The following is a 22,623-nucleotide window of genomic DNA, read 5'->3' as shown; positions in this document are numbered from 1 at the left end:
TATAAATACACCCTTGTTAAATGTCTTGCATATAAGCTGGTTAGATGGTTATGCAGGTTTCATAAACGCTGACTGAAGGGTGGTTCAATGAGCCTTTACTGGATTGAAAGAGAGGGGAGGCCATTGTGTTGTTATGGTGAGCAGGGGCACATGGAATAAACCACCTGCTCTGTTTCAAATCAGAAGCATGTGTTAGATGCGATATCCCCTTCCAGGAATTAACCAGATTGGGACCTTTGAAAAGGGAAAGAGGAACATGGCGGCTATCCTGATAAAATGCAGTACCACGTTTGTGGCAAGTATGGTTTGATTCAAGCATGCCGTACTATTTTTGGGTTTCACCTGCGCACATCCTAAGTGTGGGTCAGCGATTACCTATTCCACCCAATAGGTGAACAGGCATATTTGTGGAACACAAAATCACCCCCTAGGAGCTGCCCTGGTGGGGCCTCTGAATAAAGATAATGATGGAGAGTAACTCCTTTAAATACATTTACAGAACTACTACCGTATGAGAGATTGAGCCTCAGCTTTCATTCTGTTCTTTGTAGTTTTATTTATTTTGTGGCAGCAGTGGCTAGCTACTTTATTTTACAGCTGCTGGGAACGCACAGTACTTGACACGGATGCTGTTTTAATGAACTCTGTATGATCACAAACATAGTGGCACCTCTGATAGCTCTCTATAAATGTTTGCCCGCAGGGCTTAGTTTATTGAAGAATAAGTGATGGTGCCCAAAGCTTTGCCCAGAATCCCGCGGCTGGCAGCCACACACCGAATATCAAGGCTGCATAGTCTGGAATCAATCTCATGCCTCTTTAACCTGCCCCTTTATCTCTCTTTTGCAGGTTTCTGCTTTATCTCTGTATGACTCTTTTCCCCTCATTCTTGTTCTTTCTCCATTGTGATTTTTCGCTCTCTGGAAATATTGGATGAAGAAAAATAAATGCCAGTACCAAAAAAATTGTGCATTTGGCCCCCAATGCAACCAATGGCCCAAATTACATGGCATCCTCTGGAGAATGCTTGGAGGTATTCTAGTGCCATCAACTTGGCAGCATCTGAAGCTATGGAAAAACTCCTTGTTGTTGCCACTCAGAACAAGATAATGTTTGGCTTTTTGTCTCATACAAGAAAGGGCATACTACTCCCAGATTCAAAAGAAGGAAAGCTTGGTCTACCCTCAGGGCGAAACAGTTGCATTCATTTTTTAATTTTTAAGCAATTTAAATTTCACCAACCACACTAGTATCAATCGTAGTTTCTTGGGTTCACCACCACTTTTGTCCCCTCTCATCTGTGTTAATTCCTGGTTTGTCCAGAGCTCTCAGGACTTTAGGTTCTTGTCTACACAAGCAGTGGGGCTGGAAAATCACGTCAGGGGGGGCTTTCTGCTGTCGTCTTATATCAGGGCATGTGTCAGATGCTGCTATGCCGAGTTGTCAGCACAGTGGATAACAGCAGGATCAGAAGAACTGTACAACTGTGTTTCATTGAAGAGCAGGGGGATTTTCATTAGCATGCTAGGAGTTTCCACCCACTTCCCATTTCCCGCTATGGGTGGTGATTTATTCCCAGGCAGATGGATTGGATTGTGTCTTTTTTGTCCTCCCTGAGCGTTTTTGGTGCTAGACGTTGGCTCATTTGGAAAATTGATGTATCATAGCATGGCAGCTCCCAATCATACTGACTAGGAGCTATGTTGCCTTTTGTAAGCATTGCTAATTGCATCAATTCTGTGACTTCATTAAAATCTAATTTTCTTTGGGATTTGAAGGAGCCTGCTTGTGACCAGAGTCCTTTCAGGCCTTTTTTACAGATGTGCTGCAATTCCGCGTTGGACTGATAATAGAAGTTACTGGTAAGATCGTGTATTACAAACACTCTGAGGAAACTGCTTTTCCTGTGTATTTTCTGGGATTTTTACATTTTGAAAGCAGGAAAAAGGGATGTGAAAGTTGGCCAACTGAGGGGGAAACCTTTATGAATCGGTGCTGAAATCTAGATTGTTATTCTCCATTTCCAAGTACACAACATTTAATAGATTGGTACCAGTCCGTGAGATCTGCGTTCCTCTAATCTGGGCCAAGAGCCTTCCTCGACGTGCTCAAGTGGGTGTTAAATCGAGATGCCTATCTTGAGCACTTTACAAGGGTCATCTTCAGGTCTCGGCATTCTACAATGAAGTATTATGGGATGTACTGTGTGGTCTTGCATGATTGAATATTTCTTCCTTGATGAAGCCATTCCTGATTGTTCTCTACCTTCTTTAGGGGGACTTTTTGTATGATCTGTGTAAACATTTACATCAATTGGGCATTTTTCAAACCGTCGTTGGAGGAATGTTCTTTCCTCCTGATTGTGAACCACTTCCTGTTGAAGCCTGAGTTTAAACCATTCCCATCTCTTTGGGGTTGTGTGACACTGTTGGACTTCAGGGCCACCTGTTGGTCTGATGACTTAGCTTTTCTGTGTAGTAAATTTTTTAAGATTAGCGATGAAACTCGGAACCAGTAGAGGGGAGGAATAATGGTCCTGTGTGTTTAATATCTCCTACTGATTGTACTATATTATGGATGAAATATTTATAACCAGGTACCTCCTTACCTTTTTTTATAAGACGATCCCCGTGCTGAATAATTTATATCTTATGTATTGCTGTTAAACAGGTTTTTAGTATGGTTTTTACAATGTATGAGATACTGTTTTTTAAAATACTGTACGTTTATGGTATTGCTTTATGCCAAATAAAGTATATTTTGATTTGATTTGACTTAACTCAAAATATTTGAAGAGTTTGCGAGGCTTTGTGGCACCTGTTGCAGTAAGGAATCAGGAGAACTGTATGGACTTTACATTTTAAGGATCAGCGGTCTTCCTGTATGCAGGTTTTCTACAGCATTGGTTTTTTAGGTCTCGCCCTGCGACGACCTATAGTCGTCAGCTTAGCGTACAACGAGGCAAGAGGAGACTAGAGATGTGCACGCGCCGCCTTCCGTAATCTGATCAGGTCGCGCGCGCGTTCACCATCTCCTGTCTCCTTTAGCCTCCAACACACACAGGCACACCTCCCCCTGCTTTCGCACACGCACACAGACAGACACACACACGAGTGCACCTACACGCACGCACACATACGAGCGCACACATACAGAGACAGATGACACCACCTCCCACCCCCACACACACACGAGCGCATACACGCACACATACAGAGCTCCCGCCCCCCGCACACACACGAGCACACACACGCACACATACAGAGACACCCCCCCCCTCCGTACAACTAACGCAGAGGCAGAACAGTGCAGGATATAGTTGGTAAAGGAAAATGGTCTGAAATCGTGACAAGCTGGAAGGTCTACAGCCTTGTGAAAGGGTTCCGTTTCTGAGGGAGTGTGGCCAGCATTCGGTTCACTGGTAAAGGGACGGACTGTAACATGAATGCCGGCCCATAGGTGATGGGACAGGCTGGTGAGTGAGGGGCTTTCCGATTAGGTACCCGTCTGAAGGGGGCTAGCTGGTGGGCGAGCAGGCACGGCAGTGTGTAATGTGGAGACCGGGTGGTGAGGCGGACGGTAAGTGAGCAGGCAGGCTAGAGGGGGAGGGAACTGGGCTGAGGGTTTCTGGACGGCCGCTGGGCGAGGGACCGGTCCTTGGAGTTCGGGAACAGGCAGGGGGCGGGGAGCCGGGCTGTACAGAAGTGCTCTGGCCCTCCCTTTCGGGCCTGCTTTATACCAGGTCGCGCTCTCTAGTGGTCGCTAACCCCGGTCATCCGCTCCTCCCACGGGACTTCCCCAGTACCTGAGACCGAGGGCAAGCTCTCGTCGATCACCCCTTCCTGGCTCTCCGGCCTCCGCTCGCAGACTCAGCCACTGCTCTTCCTGCCTTCCTCGCCGGTGCCCCCTCTGTTCTGTGGGAGGTGGCTCCTCCCTAGCGCCCGCCCCGGAGGGGGAGCTGAGTCGATGACTGCCAGCGGTGAAGGAGTTTGGGGGTGGTCACATGGGGGTGAATTACACTGAGCAGCAGAGAGGAACGGAGAAGACTCACACGGGGAATCAAAAGGGGGTGAATATATGCAGCATTCAAATAAAACTTGCATTTAGTCAAAAATCGCGGGAGTTTAAATTTCTATATTTACTCGCGGCTTAAGTTGAGTAGGTTTTGGGGACAGGAGGAAGTTAAAATAAAGCATTTTTTGCTTTCAAATTAATCAAAGACTTTAGGTGTACAGCAGGAGAGGGCAGATGAAATAGTGGGTCTGCTGTAAGTCGGGCGGGTTCTGCCGGATCTAGGAAAACTATGTTTGAAAGGGGTCCCTATCAGATAATCAATGTCAGTGAAGCTTTCCCAGTTTGCATTTTAAGTTTTACTTAACTTTTAATTGCATTCATTAAGAGTATTTTATTTTCCAGATGTTGTTTTTCTGTGGCTTTGTTCAGGTCTTTAAGTGGTATGAAAAAGTGTATAGTCCCCTAAAGGTGCAGATGTAATTAAGGGTGTGAATTAAACACCGAAACTGAACTTCTGTTTCTCATAGTGTGCCCCCTTCTAGTATTTTGGTTCATATCTGAGCTTTCTGTTATTGTATACAGATATATAACACAACTGATATACACTTAAAACCAACCAGGAGTATTGGCTTTGTCAGTGGTTTAAGATAATTCAGTGACAACAACACACTGACACAGTTTGGGGCCAGTGCTGGGGTGAGATACCGTACCACAGTACGCACTTCTTGAACCTTTTGCCACTGCTGGCCCAGCTAGGGTGACCAACCGTCCGTAAATTTCACAGACCATCCGTAATTTGGGCCTCACGTCCGTTGTCCGTGAGAATCCCTTTTACGGACGCCCTTTGTCTGTAATTTTGGGCATTGGCTTGTGGAACATCACTGTTCCTTTGCCAGAACCCTCAGCTGTGACAGGGCGCCTCGCACTGCTCTGAGCACACACATAGCCGCACCGAGTACTTCACAGGTCTTTCAAAGACCAATTACGCGTTAACAAGGCTTTGTTGTTTTTTACGCCCCTTCATCTCCACACTCCCTGCCTATTGCTGGAAGAATTAGACCCCCACCACGGCTCTGAAATGTGTAGTAGCCCTCACACCCCCCCCCCCCCCCCCCCCCCCCGCCGAAAAATGTGGCTATCGTTGCGCCTCGGATTGTGAGTGACAGGTAAGGCTTGGCTGTTTAGCTGTCGGTGCTGTATTTGGATGTGTCCTCTGCGGGTGGTGTCAGGAGAAGAGAGACTGAACATTACTGACACGAACAGGCCTGCAGGGGGCAGTGCTGGGAAGAGTAGGCCCGCAGGGCCATGGCCTTGAAGAACAGCGCTCCCAGGACCTTGATCCGAAGCATATGGATGACAGCGTTGGGGTGTGAAGGGCAAGGACAGCACAGGACACTGTGGGCATGCCTCTGCGTGTTGGTGGGACAGGCCCATGGAATGTGGTTCTTGTACCGCCGAGTTGCAAACTGTGGGGCTCTGAGCCCAGTGGTGAGTGTATGGCTGCAAAGTGACAGTGTACGGAGGGCAATGCAATAGGTCTCTCGTTGACGCGAGTTTTAGCTATTGACATTGCAAATAACAATGCCTTTTATTTTTGTTTTCTTTTTAAAAACATAAATAAAAGGCATTGTTATTTACAATGTCAATAGCTCAGACTTGTGTAAATGCGAGACCTATTGCATTGCAAATGCTTGTTTTAGACTCTCAATATGCTGCCAGACGCTGCCACCTACTGGGCAAATCCTGCAAAATACCTCACACAGCTTTTATTTTTTTACTACTCGGAGGGAAAATGTAACACATTTAAAGTATTTGTATTGAATATAAGAGGGTTATTGTCGGTGTAAGTTTGTCAATAAAATATATGTCTTTGTATGTTATAATTAAATTGATGCTTCTTTTAACAAATGTATCGAAGCACTTAGGACACCGTGCGAGGCCTGGTGTCCGCTTTGTAATGCCTAAATAATTAATACGTGTTTCCTGTTTAAAACCCCTGGTTTTAATTATGGTTTATGAGTGTAGGGTCTATGGGTCTAACCTGCTAGATGTGATAAAACAGAGGAGAAACGTGTGAACTGCGTACTGCTGTTCCGAAGGGGAAAATTGAGGAGTGTGGAAATGTAAAAAAAAAATCAATCAGAAAAACATATAACCAATGAAATTGAAGTGGATGAAATTCTAAGTTGGTTAACGTATCGGACACAGGGAAAGAGGCCTACCTCCCATTGCGGATCGGACCTCAGAAAACAGCATTATTTCTCTCAAACCCGTTTACTAAAAGGGGAATGACTAAAAAGATGTCAAGGAAAAGTGACTAATGACAGGAACGATGTAAAATGTTTACTATTTGAAGGAACTCTTGCATCATTTCTATATTTCCTGATAGGCAAATTGAGTGTTGTTTTTCACATTTCGCGTTTGCACGAGGGACTAGCCCGAGCAGAAAAAAGGCGTTTGGGAACTGCAAAAGTTGATGTCATCCGCAGCTGAGAGACATTTTCAGCTCGGACCAAGCAAGTTTCCCTCTGGTTTCTTATATATCATTTGTGCACGAGGGGGCAGATTTACAAGCCTCTTGCACAAGTTTTACGCCACCGTTGCGTCACTTTTGTGACACAGCGGCGGCGCAAAGCCAGCGCCATGCTGTGGGGTATTTACAACGGCGACGCATCAGGGAGATGCCTCACGTTGTAAAGCCCTGCGCCACATTTAGGCGTTCCGGTGCAGGGGGAGGGGGGGGGGCGTTCCGGCACAGGAACGCCTTCTAAAAGTGGCTGAGTGAAATCTACAACTCAGACACTTTTAAGGCCATGCTGCGTCAAAACCCTGCGCCTGCTTGAAGCAGGCGTAAGAATTGACGCAGCATGTTAGGGATAGGGCACCCCCGTGCCTTGCTGGAGCTGCGTCGCGCTTGCGACGCAACTCCAGCAATGCGCCACCTTTCCGACGGGGGATGCGACACGCATCTGCCCATCCGTGTGCCACTTTGCGCTGCATTGTAAATGTGCCGCATCAGTGGTGGCGACGGGTGGGCAGATGCATCGCAACTCTTCTGGCGCATCCCTGCTGATTAGCAGAGATGCGCCAGAAGTAGTAAATCTGCCCCCATGTGTTCTCTTGTGTTCATTTTTCACTCGTGATGCGGGCCTACTACATGCGATGCAATATATATCATTTTTTGTAATTTCTTTGAAAAGTATGAGCATTTAACGGTAGAAAATGTCAACATGACGGACGCAATTAAGTTAGCAACGAAAACCGAAAAGGCGATCATGAAAAGTTGTCAGCCTACAATCCCTACATAAAAATTTGAAGCAGACTTAATTGGTATACTTATAACTCTACTCATCCATTACAAAGGAGTGTTAAATCCACATGTGATCTGGTTTAAACCGGTGGAAGAAATTAATGAGTTTACAAATCAAGCATTAGAAGATGAGGCAAACAAATCAAAATTTGATTTCAAGGAAAATGAGGAAGGCTCATAAGTTGTTATTCATAATTCAATTTTTTTGCCATTGAGAGATCATTATTCTCAACAACTGTGTTTGACAAATGAAAATGAAGTCTGTAACAAGTTGTTCACCAGGGGACTGAAAGCAGAAGCCAAAGTTCTTGCAAGTAGTGTGCTACACACCAAAAAAGCGCTTCAACACCCCATCAAAAGGATAGCGAGTGCTATATAAATGCAGACCTTTTTCCCTCTTCTATCCCTGCAACTCCCCTTGCCTATTTTTTACCTCATGTTTATGCTATGTTTATGCTATACTTTTGTACTCATGTAATCCCGGTAACTACGCGCCAGTAACTTTGTAACCCTGTTCTGAAACAATGTTTCTTTCTCATGTAAAACGCTCTGATACCTCCGGGTCTAGCTAGCGCTATATAAAACTAAATAAATAAATAAATATCCTTCTCAATACAAATAACTGACTCACATATTTACCACTCAAATTAGGGGAACATCCTTTTCGACGCGGATTTTACACCGCAGTATTTTTAGAACGCGTCCATTACAATGCAAGTCGTAACCACGACTTGCGCTGGAGGGCGCTAGAGGATAGAGAATAGTAAATTTACTATTCCGACACCTTCCCTTGTATCCACGGGGACTCGTGTTGGTATAGTAAATTATATTATTTACTATCCGCGCCCCCAACGACTTGCGTTGTAAAAGACGCGTTGTAAAAGCACGCGTTGTGACGGTACGCGTCGTACCGTCATACATCCCTCAAATTACTTTCATATTTTCACTGTACGAATTCACAACTAATCCTTTAGGGGTTCCGGAGTAGCGTGCTACTCGTCGAAAAAGCGCTTTTGACGCCTCGTCAGGGGTAGTAAGCGCTGTATAAATGCAATTACAATACAATACAAGTAAATTAAAAAAAGTCACAAGCAGTTCTTAATAGTCCTGGAGAGACAAAATCGAGAGATCAAGCTTCACTAACTAACAAGCCCATCAACAGAAGAGTAATATCGTGACCAGATTTTGAAAATTGAAAATGGTGGCATTCCACAAACAAAGAGGTAGGACTACAATTTTTGTCAACTGTGGGGCACAGAATAACTTAATTGACAGCTTTCAGCAACAAAGGAAACACAGACAATGAGGCTCTAAGAGGAAATACATGCAACTTTTAAGAACAGTATCTTCTTCATTAACTAAATTCCTTTCTAATGAGAGTTACTAACTAATTCTGTACTTGAGCACATGAAAACTTGTCTCTCTATGGACTAAGGTGACCCTTTATGAAACGTGTGCTAAAGGTATTGAAAGTTGTTGGACAGGTGGTGAAATACTGGAACTGTACTTTCCAATACGCAAGAAAAAAGCTACTTATGTAACATCTTGTCCGTTTTACGGTGGAACTTGTCTGGGAGTGTGAGCGGAAGTATTCCCGCCAGGTAGTTGATCACCAGGGTGATCATCATCTTAATTGTGTCTATTCTTCCCCACCATGTTATAAATTTGGGCGACCAGGAGTCTAGGAGCTTTTTTATCTTTTCTAGGATTAGTTTCTCGTTTTGGTCGAGTGTGGTTTTGAGGTTTTTGCTGAATTGGATCCCTAGATATTTTATGAACCAGGATTGTCAGGTTAGTCCTGAGTTTTCTAGTACCTCTCTGATGGTGTGGATGTTGAGTGGTATGCATTCCGATTTGTCTCTGTTTAGTTTATAGCCGAAATGGGCTGAGTATTTACCAATGGTTTCCATGAGGGCAGTGATAGAGGGCTTGGGACTCTCTGTGACTATGAGAATGTCGTCCTCATAAGCTGCTAGTTGTGCAGTGGTCTCGTTGATGGTGATTCCTCTCATTTCTCTATTGGCTACAATGTCTCTGATGAGGGGTTCCAGCGCCAGCAAGAACAGCGCGGGGGACAGGGGACACCCCTGTCTTGTCACTCGTTGGAGGGTGAATTGTTCCGAGACTGCCCCATTGATAGCTATCAGCGCCTTGGGGTGTGTGTACAGTGCCATCACTTTCCTCGTGTATTCATCTCCCAGGTTATACGTCCACATACACTGTTGTAGGAAGTGCCAGGAAACTCTATCAAACACTTTCTCTGCGTCTAGTGTGATTGCCTCAGCTGGTTTGGCAGACTTGGAGGATTGTTCAAGAACATGGCACAGAAGTCTTGTGTTATCATGTGACATACGTGTCTTTAGGAAACCTACTTGTGCATTGCTAATAAGATGAGGGAGTACCGAGTTGAACCTTACGGCTAGGATCTTGGCATAGATTTTGCAGTCTATGTTGATAAGTGAGATGGGTCTGTAGTTTTGGGGCCATTGAGTGTCTTTGCCTTCTTTCGGGATAACTATTATGTTTGCTTCCGACATGGATTTAGACACCGCACCCACCCCTTCGCAGTGGTTGAAAACTGTTTTCACAGTTGGGGTTAGGAGTGTTCCAAAGCTTTTATAGAAGGAGGCCGAGTATCCAACTGGGCCGGGTGCCTTGTTGTCTTTAAGAGACTTGATTGCCATATCAATTTCAGTTGAGCTTATCTCCCGTCCTAGTGACAGTGCTTCCTCGTTTGTGATCTTAAGAAGGTTTAGTCTGTCCAGATACCTGGTGCATCCTATGGCAAGACAAGAAACCGAGAATAAGCCTAAAAAATTAAGGCTAGATAAGAAACTAGGGGCTAGATGTAGGTAATTCTATTTTACCGACTAATAAATACCGAATTTTACCGATTCGGTATTTATGAATCGGTAAAATAGAAGGAGGGAGATGTAGGTAAAATCGTAATTTGATTTACTGAATCTGTAAAAATTCCTATGGGCATTGAAGCCCATAGGAATCAATGGGCATTACCGAATCGGTATTTACCGATTCGGTAAAAACCGATTTTAACAAGGGTGCAGGGGGTGTCACTTTGACACCCTCTAGCACCCCAAATACAGGCATGTGTGCCATGTCTGTCTGTCACATGGCATAGGTGTGCATGCACACATGTGCATGCACACCTGGATTCGGTATTTTACCACCCAATTGGATTGGGTGGTAAAATACCGAATCTGAAAGGCCTTTGGGACTCAGAAGAGTCCCACCTACATCTAGAAGTTACCGAATTGGTAAAATTACCGATTCGGTATTTTACAGAATCTGTAAATTTACCGAATCGGCCCCTACATGCCAATTCCTAAATACCGGTCGGTAACGGCCGAAATCGGCCGTTACCGACCGGTATTTTGTCTCCTACATCTGGCCCTAGGTGGTCTAAACCTGGCAGATTTCAGAACCTTCCAAACAGCCTTTATAGCGAGACTGGGTATCTACTGGATTCTGCCCAACCAGAACTACACGCCGGTCTGGCTCAGGCTTGAGAAAGCCATACTCAACAATCTTGACCCAATAACACTCCTCAACGCAAACAAACAGACACAAACCGATAGCCCTATACTTAAAGCACTCGACAAGCCCTGCTTATGGTAGACCAAAAACTAGAACGCAGCGTTAAAAACTCTAGTTGGGAATCTCTGTGGGCAAACTCAAAGATAAAATATAGAGGGAAACCCCTAGCCATAGACTCATGGAAAAGATTAGGGATCTTATACCCAGCCCAACTGGAAGAAGGGGGAATCTCCTCACCTTCAGCACGCTAAAAAAAGAGCATAACCTACCAGAGATAGAACTCTACAACTTCCTTAAAATCAGAGCAGCCCTAACCAAATCAAAATTAACAAGGCGCAAACCCTCAATTATCCAGTACATGGAGAATCCGACCAAAGTGGCCACCAGGTCTCCCACATCTACAAACTACTTTGACCCAGCTCCTCCAAGCTTAACAATAAAACAATTAATTATGGGAAATAACACCTAGGCACCACACTTAGCGAGCACAAAAGACGCACCCTCTGGCTATCCCCATCGAAAAATATGATCTCCCCGGTGCTAGCTCAGACAAAATTCTGGCTCCTGCACAAAACCTACTGGACACCGGTTTGGTTAGCGAACCTGGGTCTGAGGGAAGACGACCACTGCTGGAATTGCGACAGAGAGCAGGGATACCTGGCACACCTCATTTTCCACTGCACAAAGGTCAAAAAATGTTGGAACAAAATATTCACCTTCATAAACAAAGCTCTAGGGTGCCACTTAAAGTAGAATTTGCCACACTCACCACCGCATTTTTAACATCTGACCTTGACACATAAAACGACAGAGACCTCCTGGATCTCCTGCTAACAGCAGCAGTCAAAATTGTACTCACCAAATGGAAGGACACCTCCAAAGCCAACTTCAAGGGGTGGCTCAACTGGGTGACATACCTGAGAGGGGCCGACATCACAGCCCTACGCAACACGCCATGGAGAAAACCCAGCAAGAGTATGTGGACATCCTTGGACAAGTTCCTAAATTCATACGAACCTCCATGAAAATGCTGATCAGAAGTAATTATCAGAGCCACCACCTCACTACCCACTAGAACAGGACACTCTCCCTCTCCCCCTCTAATCTCTTCTCTCTTTCCCCCCTCTTTCTTTTTCGCTCAGAGTAGACAGAAGACAGGGGGCAGATCAGGCATAGACTTTGATATAGACCTACCAAGCTGACGGTTGCCTCCAACACAGTGCGTCAATACTATATGTTATATGTTCTATGTGATATGTGTTAGTGGAGTAATGCAGAGATGATCAAACTTAAGTGTTCTAAGGGTAAAAGGGTACACCAGCAACTAAGCCACTTGAGCGGCCACCACTATATGGAGAATGCGCTGAGGATTATATGTTAATGGTTATATTTTGTAAGTGTAAAACCCAATAAAAACAATTTAAGAAAAAAGCTACCATCTATGACCTTGAAAAATGTAACAAATCAAAATACATTGAGTACATACACCTTGTATGATGAACCTTTAAAAAGAAATAGAATATTGACTATACAATAAGCGGCCTGCAGTAATAACGATGAGATTAACTGGAAGTGGGTTGTCTGGGCAATTGCAACAGAGAAAGGATTGATGTTCAGTCTCATCCCCGGAATAACACCTTGAATACAGTAACTTTTAAAGTGGAGCAGTGAGGCAATGTTATTCCTGGTTTAAAAATGTGCTCAAGAGACAAGAAATAACAAATAAGGTAATACCAGTGAAAGTCAATTTAACAAGTAGGTGGTTTTTGGTGAGATAAAAAACAGAGTATATGGACATTCCCTCAAAGGGGCTGATAAATCTGGCATCCTCAACCTCACAAGCGATGCAGTGCAGAGGTCAATCAGCCACTACAAGTTTCTGTCAAATACTGCTCCCCCTTAATGTCGAGAGGAGGTGGGAGCCCTGAATCCATGTATTGTAATAAATATATATATTTCATCCTGGACTGAGCAGTGGTGGCTGGTGGCTTTTAAAAATGGTGGGGTTATTACAGAACCCAGTATAATGTGCAAGCGTAGCAAGAGAGCCCGAACTGAAAAAGTCGATGCATGGAGAGTGTTCTCACGACCTCAAGAACATTTTGAAAAAAAGAATTGAAATGCCATTATCCTTCTACATGCATACTGGGTGCAAAAGAAATGAGCCATACAACCGTGTGAAATATATTTTCAACAGAAAGACATCTGCTTAAACTGTAGTTGAAGATCAGGGTAGAGGACATTCTGGTGAGTTTGTTGTTTCCTTAGGCACCACGGGGCTAGATGTAGGTAAAAAGGTTTTACCAATTCTAAAATACCGAATTTTTCCGATTCGGTATTTTAGAATCGGTAAAACCTATGTAGGTAATTATTCGGTAAAATTACAGAATCTGTATTTTTTCATGCCCTACATCTCAATATCCAAATACCGGTCGGTAACAGTCGAAAATCGGTATTTTCGGCCGTTACCGACCGGTATTTGGATACCTACATCTGGCTAGAATTCCCCCACCAGTAATAACTTTGAAGAACTTTGACGTACCACATCGCTGTGTGCTGGATATTGCTCCTATCGCTGGGAAGAACTTCCACAGCATTCCGTAGAGTGAGCCTGTGCTCACCTGATACTGCTGTGTGTACCGCAAGCAACCTGAGTTCTCTAAGCAGGAATGGACAGCGCACGAGCCCGCACTGAGGGCATCCACTGTAACACTGAAAGTTACGTACTGCAGGAGCAGGTAAGATTCGAACTAGGGCCTTTGGGGACTCTGGGGATTCCCTGCCAGAGGTGATTTGACTGAAATCCTGAAGAGTCAAAAGGGAATTCTTGAGTCCGTCCTAGTTGTTTGCATTCCCTGATGGCGCCACCAGTGAATGGCGGAATAATGCTGAATACGTTACACAAAGGAAGGTGGGACAGAGATTCACCTGAGTTACAAATGAAATACTACTTTTCTTATAAAAGCAAGTATTTGGCTGGCCATTGATTTATTGTTCATACTGTTTGCACTTTGAGTTATGATTGAAGTTCACTGACCTGTGTCCTAATCCCCCCAAAAGAGCCTTGACTGCTCGACCACATCTACCACTGAGAGTCAAGTGCAGAAGGAGTACATGGCCAAGCTGAGCAGAATCCATAGTAGGTCAGGCCATGGTACATCAGGAGTAAAAGGGCTCAATCACCACGGTTGGGCCCAGTAACTCCTGCTTGCCCCTTGGGACTCCAAAAGGGGTTCTGCCAAGGACTGCCCACCATGTTTTGAGATCCACACCTGTCTGGAGAGGGCCTCTCTGCATTCTGTGCATCTTCATTTGTGCTGCACACACATGAGGCAAAGCAATATTCCAGGTGGGTGCCACGGTTACTTGGCCCCACTTTGAATACTTTTTTCCTGTAGTGAAGCAAATTCACATGGCAGGAGTTTACTTCACTGAAACAAAAAGTGTGATTGCCTTAACACAATGGGAGTTTTCTTCCTACAAGTTTCCTGCATGAGTCTGCATTGTCTTGCATGGCAAACAAGGACAAATAGTGACGTTTGTCTTGTGCAAATAGGGGGGCGGGTGTGGCGACCAAGACTGTGACCTAGTGGCCAAGATTCCATCAACATATAAATGTAAAGTTATAAGTCTGTTGCTACTTGGCTGTAGAACATTGGGGCTTAGATATTTGAAGACCATCCAAACTCGTGAAGCCACGTTCTGAAACCATTGATTGTCACTATGTTAAGGTACACAAGGGTTTGCAATTCCCCTGGAACTTGGCCTATTACATAACATCAAGCAAGACAATACCAAATACGTAGATAGGTGAGATTGGTAAGTTAAATTAGCGCCATGGAGTCTTAATTGAACTTCAGACTTGCATTTATTGGAGGCAGGCTTGTATACACACTCTGATTTATACGGCCTGGACACCATGCTTAAAAATATAACTAGAATTTTTTTATAAGTCTTTAATTGAGCATTGTGTGTCATCGACTTTTTTATGGTGCAAATACTACCATCACAGACAAACTGTAACTCTATGTTGATTTTATACAATCTTGTTAAACTGTTAAACTAAAGGCAGAGTGTTCCAGGTCTTGGTGGCGAGGTAGGAGAAGGATCGTACTAACGGTTTCTCATATATCACTATTCCTCAAAGTCTTAAGATATTTACATCTTTTGCTCCAGCCTACTTTTAGGAACTCAAAAATTCATTACTGTAAATAAAATAATGTGATAGGTGATGTCATGCGAGAATTAAGGTGTATGTATGAAATGGCACAATATTTTAAAATTATTACACAAAGAACCAAGGCAGAGATGCCAAATTGCGAATGCACATCCACACACTTCGTGCGTCGGAAAGTATTTTGCAATCTGTGGTACACAGTGGTGCTCTCCAGGCATTGAGTCTCCCTCCACCTCCAGGAGACCAAACAAACTCTCTGGACGATAAGACCCCTGTCAAGATCGACTTTTGGACTTCCTCTGTTTACTGTAATGGTTACTGCCTACCATACACAATTGGACTGATTTTTGGTATGCCTCAGCATTTGTGCAGGGTACAGTATATTAAAATGTTTGATGTAATATTGCATAATCGAAAGAATCTGATAACTTGATTAAATATAGTATGAGAATGCACATTTCATGATGTAGAATATTTTTTTACAATATTTGAAAATGTATAATAATGCAATGGTCACATATTAGCTCCCTCCCTGGTGCTGCAAACGACCGTTGACCGACGTGGCCCCGCCCACCCTTTAGAACGCCTGCACTGCGGCGGAATTGCCGCTGCGGTTAAGGTGTAAGAAGATGCATTAAAAAAATATTTTACTGTTATTTTAAATAGTGTAAGTGCTTTGTATCGCTAATTTTGTGGCATGTATATAACCTCTTAGAAACTTTCACACTTTACTGCTTGCTGTGCACTACAGATCAAACCTGATTTCGTATTTCCCTACTGCAGGTTCCATTATCCAAGTGCTCAAGGAGTTGCGAGCCTGGCCAGATGAAGAGGGTGAAGGGATACCATTCATGTTGCTTTGACTGTGATGACTGCTCAGAGGGAACATACCATACCCCAGAAGGTGAGCAGCTGAAAATACCCTGAAAAATGTCATGAAATATTTATTGTGACCAGGCATGTCATACGTTTATGCGGGGTCCTGGTCAACAAACTAAAGAGGGGTCCACACAGGATGAGTACTTGTTTCAAAGACTAAAAAAAAATCCTGCATGGAAAGAGAAATGCAGCAGATCCAGACTTTGATGCCATCAATTGGTATTACCTGCCTTGTCATTAAAAACTGGGGCAGCTTTACTTTAAAATCTATAAATAAATATTTCGGCATGCGCTTGAGGCCTGAAAAACCATGGTGTCTGGGGAATATGACACTCCAGTCCCCTGCTCCCTTCTCACAGGCCTGTTTTATGTCCAAATGCTTTCTTATGATCCGCTTTATATCCACTAGCAGGCTTGGCTGTCAAGTAATACCGACAAGGATGCATGAACGGATGGCTCCTGGTGGTAGGATATCAATACTTGATATATGGCCATCCAACACTCTAGTAGGCACAGCACACCTAGCCACTAATGTATGGGGCAGCTCTTGTTAATTCCCTTCCACTAGGTGCACAGGCTGACAGCATCTCTGAGTTCACACTTCAGCAGGCTGAGGCAGCGATTCATTTGTGCCAGTGGTTGCAGGGCGTGGGCACCTGTTATTTATTTTTGGGTGCCAGTATTTATTTCCCATCAGTAAACTGAGAGCAATAGATAGAGACACAGAAAAGATTACGTGAAGAAGGAAGACAAAGATAAGAAACTGTGACATAAGGAGAACGCAAAGGTGAAAAACAACTTTCTGGAGTGAAATGAAGATATATGATGTTTAGGATGGTCGAAGAAAGAGGCATGAAAAAGAACCAAAAATTGGCCGCTATGAGGTTAGACAACCCTATCATTCAACAACACTAGCAGCAAGCGCTCAAGAAACCTTGAGGGCCTATAGTTGTAGAAAAACAGTCACGGGTAAAGGAGCACAATATTCATCCCCAGTGGTGCAGTGGTATAAGGGTCAACTTTCCCCCAGGACCCCAAGTCAGTAGTACCACTCTATATAGCTAGGCATTTGCAGTCACTTTGAACCAACCCATTAAGAAAGATTGAGGGTCATCATATACTGGCAGTTGGTTATATCCTCACTGACATAAAATTGAGAGCTCCTGACAATCACAGCAAGTCTGAATAACATTGTTGTTAAAACCACACTTTTATTTCAGGAGATAACACATTTATCTTTCAGCATGCATCCTGTGGGTGGGGGGAGTCACACATATTTTATATGGCTGTTCCAAATGTATTTAATCTTCTCCATACTGTGGATCCCTCAAAAATATTTAGCAACCCAGAAAGTGTGTACAAGCAGACTAACGTACAGAATTCTGGACAACTGGCCAGTAGTGTTGGGTAAATGTAATTAACTTGCACTGAGGTTGGGCAGAGAGCGGACAGATCGATGAATTTCATAAGATAAATTTGTAGACCCCCGATCAAATCACGCCCTACTAGTGAATAATAGGGAGGAAAGCTCAGGAGCACAAAGAAAATCAGCAATGCTGGTATGTGCCTGCCTTTTGTCTACATGCTCGGATATCAAGTTATGATAGAATGACCTCCATAAGACAGGGCATGGTTTAGGATGTCACTACTATCTTACAATAAAAATTCCTGAAAGATACCTTTTTCTTATGTTACAAAGAGAGGTGAACCTCCTTGTACAGCTCCTGGGTTAATCAAGGTTAGGAATTTCTGCAATAAGTTGTTGTAACTTGTAGAACTAGAAATACGTGTGTTCGGGCTGCTCTCTCGCTCTCCCTCTATAGCTTTGCCTTGAAAGCTGCAGTGCAAAGTTTACTGGCTTGATGTAAATACTCTGGGTCGCGCAGTTGTGTCTCTCTGGGTCTTGAGACTAATGGAGAGTTCATGCCAGTGGCTTCTGAGACCTTGGAACTCTGAACAGGCTATCTGGGAACCAAGACACATAAGAATGTCGATGTGTGTGATCCACTAGAAATGGAACAGACTAGATATCTCAGATACGATAGGTTGGGTGAATGAAACAATGGCTAAAATAGAAAAGATGAGACATATGTGCAAAGGAGCAGAAGAAAGGGGATGAAAGAGCCTAAATGATTGTAATCTCTGGTAGTCTCTTGGTACAGATGCAACAGGAAGTTCCCTTCCTGAAGCTCCAGGCTTGCTAGGGCACCACTGAAAGAAATGGCATACTAACAAGGAAGTGTGAACTGAAGAAGCAGCTTCCCAAAATACTCAGTAGAAGATTAATCGTTATGTGGATCAAGAATTGAAGACAACCTTGAAACAGAATCACACATTTCTTGAAACTCTTAGTCAGGGTGTTCTTGTAGCATAACTGGTGGATGTACTGACGGAAGCTGATCATAAGGCTCCGGAACATATAGCTGCAGTTGGGATGAATGACAAACAGAATGAATGTTCCAAATGTGAGGCAGCTTCAACTAAAAGGCCGCAGGATTGATGTCATGAGTTATAGTAAAGAGACACAAAAAATTGTGGCTGAAAGTTAACTGGCAGTGAGCTAAAGGACATTTTTGATAAAGATCTTCAAATTTCTTTAATCCATATATTCTGGAGCAATCTTAATTTTTTTCTTAAAGAGACTGAACAATTCATCCACACATTAAGGGGCCGATTACGATGTCGGTTGGAAAGCATTCCGACCGGCTTGATTTCAGAATGCTTTCTGACCGACTCGGGTTCGGGGAGTCCCACCGACCGATGGCGATGTGTCTGAACACTGTTCGGTCAGACTCCCATTGACTTCAATGGGAGCCTGTATTTCGACCGACAGCATAGGCTCCCATTGAAAAAAAGTGTTATCCCGGAAAGCCTTGCACCCTGTGGTTGGCGTCCCATGGTGCCTGCCACGCTGTGCATAGTTTTAAAGAGGGGCCCCATGGGTGCCCCCATGGGGCCCAATCGGAGGCCTGTGGGTGGAGGGGGCCCTCTACGGACATCCAAAGTCAGTCTCCAACAGCCTTTACGTGTCAGACACACAGAATGGGAAAGGCTGTTTGAATCCGACATCGTAATTGGTCGGTTGGAAACGCAGCCCATAGAGTTCTACAAATTGGCTTTGACCGACTTTGACTCTTTGAATGTCACTCAGAACCGATTCGGAATGACCAAACGAGTACCTTGTATCGTAATCGGTTGGTCGGAAATGTTACAGAGTTGGTCAGAAACACAGGGTCCAACATGGATTCCGTTGAACCAAATGCCATTTGGAGCCGTTCTGACCAACATCGTAATCGGCCCGAAAGAGGGAACTACAAGCGCACTGTAAGTGATGACTTCAGATGACAATGAGATAGAGCATCGGTCAAAACATTTTTTGAACCAGGAGCTTAATTTGTACTAAAATTATACTGTGCAAAGAAAAATGTCCTTCCAGCTTGATGCCCAATCTTGCATTGAAGAATTTGCAAACACAGAAAGTTCTCATGATCAGTTAATATTTAAAATGGTTCTCTAGTGCCCATCAACAGATGTTCTTGGCTTCATGGCTACAAGTTCTCTTCAAGAACTGAGTAGTTCCATTCAGACTGTCAAAACATGACATAAATAAAAGACAGGATGTTTTTGTCCTCCATCTTCTTGCTCTTTTGACAAAAGTTCAATGACTCTCCTTTTGAAATTATCAGCTTTACAAAAAACATCTTCGATGTATCTGAATGGCAAAAGATTATTTCTGCTCTTTCGGCTTGATTGTTCCTGCCTCTCTTCATATATTGCTTTTGCAAAATGTGGGTGATGTGACTGATTATCAATTAGAAGTTCTTAATAAATTGACAATGACAATTTGCAAATCCACTGAAAGTTTATCTTTACAATTCACAGGCCAAGGCCAATCTGTAACAGCTGAAACCTTTTTCGGTTCAATGAAAGGCCAGAAACATTCGAATGAAATCAGATATCACCTTTTTTTCTTCTCAAACTCACACTTCTTGGATTTGCCAGAAAAATGATGCTGGTAAAGTCTAGATAACAAAAACACACATGTTCTTTATGCTCTGGAAGAGTCTTTCAAAATGAAATAATATTATTCAAATAGAGCAATACAAGCTGATTCAAGACATCAGAAAATATTGAATCCATAAAACGCTGAAAAATAGCAGAAGCATTGCCCTATATTCAGCATGCCTGATTTGGGGGTAGAAAATAGTTTTTCACTCACCTTTCTGTATTTGCAAATTATGACAATCACCTCATAAGTCAAGTCTAATTACACATGTGGTCCATGGATTGATTTCAAGATCTCTTTATTAAGAAAAAAGGACATCTATCCTTGATTGCAACTTGATTTAAATCTTTATAATCAATACAAGTTTAAAATAATTATTTTCTTTTGGTGTGAGAAAAAAAGTGCCCCAACAGATGATAAAGATGGTAAGATTAAACCAACTTTACAAGTTCTCCTGCAGATGTCCAAAAAAGAACAAAAGTTATGGCACAGCCATATTTCCTATGAGGGTAAAGTAAACAGACTTAGGCTTTGAAAAAAAAGCATGTCAATGATAATACTTAAATTTGATCTCTAATGAGACTTGCACTGGACAGGACATCTCGCGTACTCGGCCTAAAAGTAATGGTGAGCCGAACAGAAGTTAAAAACATTTCAGAATTGATATGATTTGCCTTAGGAATATTAGTCTTAGTGGTCCAATCTTGATTCGCGAGCATTCACCAGGAACCACTATCCAACAATGCAAAGGTATTAACAACGTTTCCTTATTCTGGTCACATAGAAATCGGTATAAGTAACAAATCATTATCTGTATTATTAATAGAAGATCCAATATAGGGAAGCCAACTCACACCTGATTTCCTTTCTTTCACAGGAGGTGATTGGATTCTTTCAACATTCTTCTGGCACGATAGATAGATAGATAGATAGATAGATAGATAGATAGATAGATAGACAGACAGACAGACAGACAGACAGACAGACAGACAGACAGACAGACATGCTGGCAGGCAGTCAGGCAGGCAGGCATTTTGCAGGAGCGGCCCATGCAGGTAAGAGCGGTGGGGGGATTCCACAGAAAACGCAGATGGAAAATTGAATAAATAATTAATTTTACCCCATCGTATGTCATATACCCCCCACCCCGCCCCATTGCCCCAACATTCTTACCTGCACGGGCTGTTCCTGGCATTTTGGGAAAAGGCAGTTTATAAATCGTTTCCCCGCCCTTTTCCTGAAACTTATTGAGTCGACTTGGCACATGAAGAATCCCAAGTGTGAGATCCTTGACTCAACACTGAACTCTGCAATTCCGCAGTGGAGCATCTCACCCAACCATGTGTGCAATTTGCGGAACTCCCACCCAGGTGAATGTGAGTGCAGAAACAGAGCGCGGTCTAGATGGTCAGGAGAGGACTCTTAACCATGTGCTGAATGCCCATCCAGCGACATGCTGCCTGAAATGTGGCGTCCAGCAATATGCTACCTGACTGTGCAAAGAAAGCACTGTGGGGCATATTTTCAAGGGGATATCGACACTAGAAAGTCACTTTTAGTGATGTTCTGGTGGCGATATTCCCTTCTCTTTATTTTAACGTGGCTCAATGCCTCCTTGTAAATAAGGCCCCTTTTCACGCTTCAGGTAGCGTGAAAGGGGCGTGCAATGGGTGTAGCAGTGGTCATTCCACTGCAACAACCATAGCTTTTTGACACTGCCCCATATTTACAAGGATTTGGCTGTGCCAAAAACTAAGGCCAGGTAAAACCTGGTCTTAGAATGGCAATAAGAGGAGACAATATTAAATTCTCCTCGTATTTTGCTTTTTCCATATGTGCTCCATTTTTCAGCACACATAGAAGCAGCAAATCGCCTTCAAAGATTTTTTATGTGCAGGAAGGTGTTCCTTCCTGCACATTAACAGTAGCCCCTGCAGCGCAGGCACGCTTGCAACATGGTTCAAGGGTACCTGTGCTGCCGCTAGGAAGCTATTTTAGCGCATGGGGAAATGTAAGTCTACGCCATTTTTTTGTAAAACTGTGCATCCTTGCGTTTAAAAAATGTCAGAGCGCGGTATTACCAATGTATGCGTAACACCGCGCTGTGGCGTTTTATTGTAAATATCTCCCAGAATTAATTTAAATGCTTGTAATCTATTTTTTTTATTGAGCAGAATTAACAGTTACAGTACATATCCTTAACCATACCAACAGTTGTAATTGATATAAATGAATAAAATACGATCTATCCTCTTAACTTATATATAAGATCCCTTCCCCTCATTTCGCATTTCCTATAGATTTTTTCCTCACCTACCTAACGATGTACAAAATAAACAGTAAAGTGCTATGCAGAATCATTGTACCATAACCCCTCACATTATAGATACATGATGAAATAAAGTGCAGTGCATATTAACATTTTACCATAATCAAATAGCTAAGTACCGCTTTTCCCAAAGAGGAGGAGCTAGTCCCTATATCCATAGCATACAGTGCAGTGGATAATAATATTTTGGCTGTAAGACTTGAGAATTTCCCCCCCACTAGGTCACTCACCTCCTCGCATTAAATATAAATCTGAAGTGTTGGGTCTGCTACTTCCCATTTTTTAGTCCAAAAATGTCCAAACTGCTAAATATTTCCTAGTGGCCCCTACCCTCTTTGCATAAGTTTCCTCAA

At 43.3% G+C, this 22,623-nt stretch overlaps 1 protein-coding gene across 1 annotated transcript in view; it reads left to right on the top strand.

Moving 5' to 3' along the window:
- LOC144754518 (taste receptor type 1 member 3-like) overlaps positions 1–22,623 on the top strand; it is a 210,800-nt gene that overhangs the window by 181,709 nt on the left and 6,468 nt on the right. The window contains exon 5 of the mRNA XM_078642415.1: positions 15,840–15,960. Within this exon, the coding sequence (XP_078498541.1) occupies positions 15,840–15,960 (121 nt within the window). The remainder of the gene's footprint in view (positions 1–15,839; positions 15,961–22,623) is intronic.

The sequence above is a fragment of the Lissotriton helveticus genome, chromosome 5_1, assembly GCF_964261635.1.
Source record: "Lissotriton helveticus chromosome 5_1, aLisHel1.1, whole genome shotgun sequence".
In the NCBI taxonomy this organism is placed as follows: Eukaryota; Metazoa; Chordata; class Amphibia; order Caudata; family Salamandridae; genus Lissotriton; species Lissotriton helveticus.
This window is presented reverse-complemented; position numbering and strand designations above follow the sequence as displayed.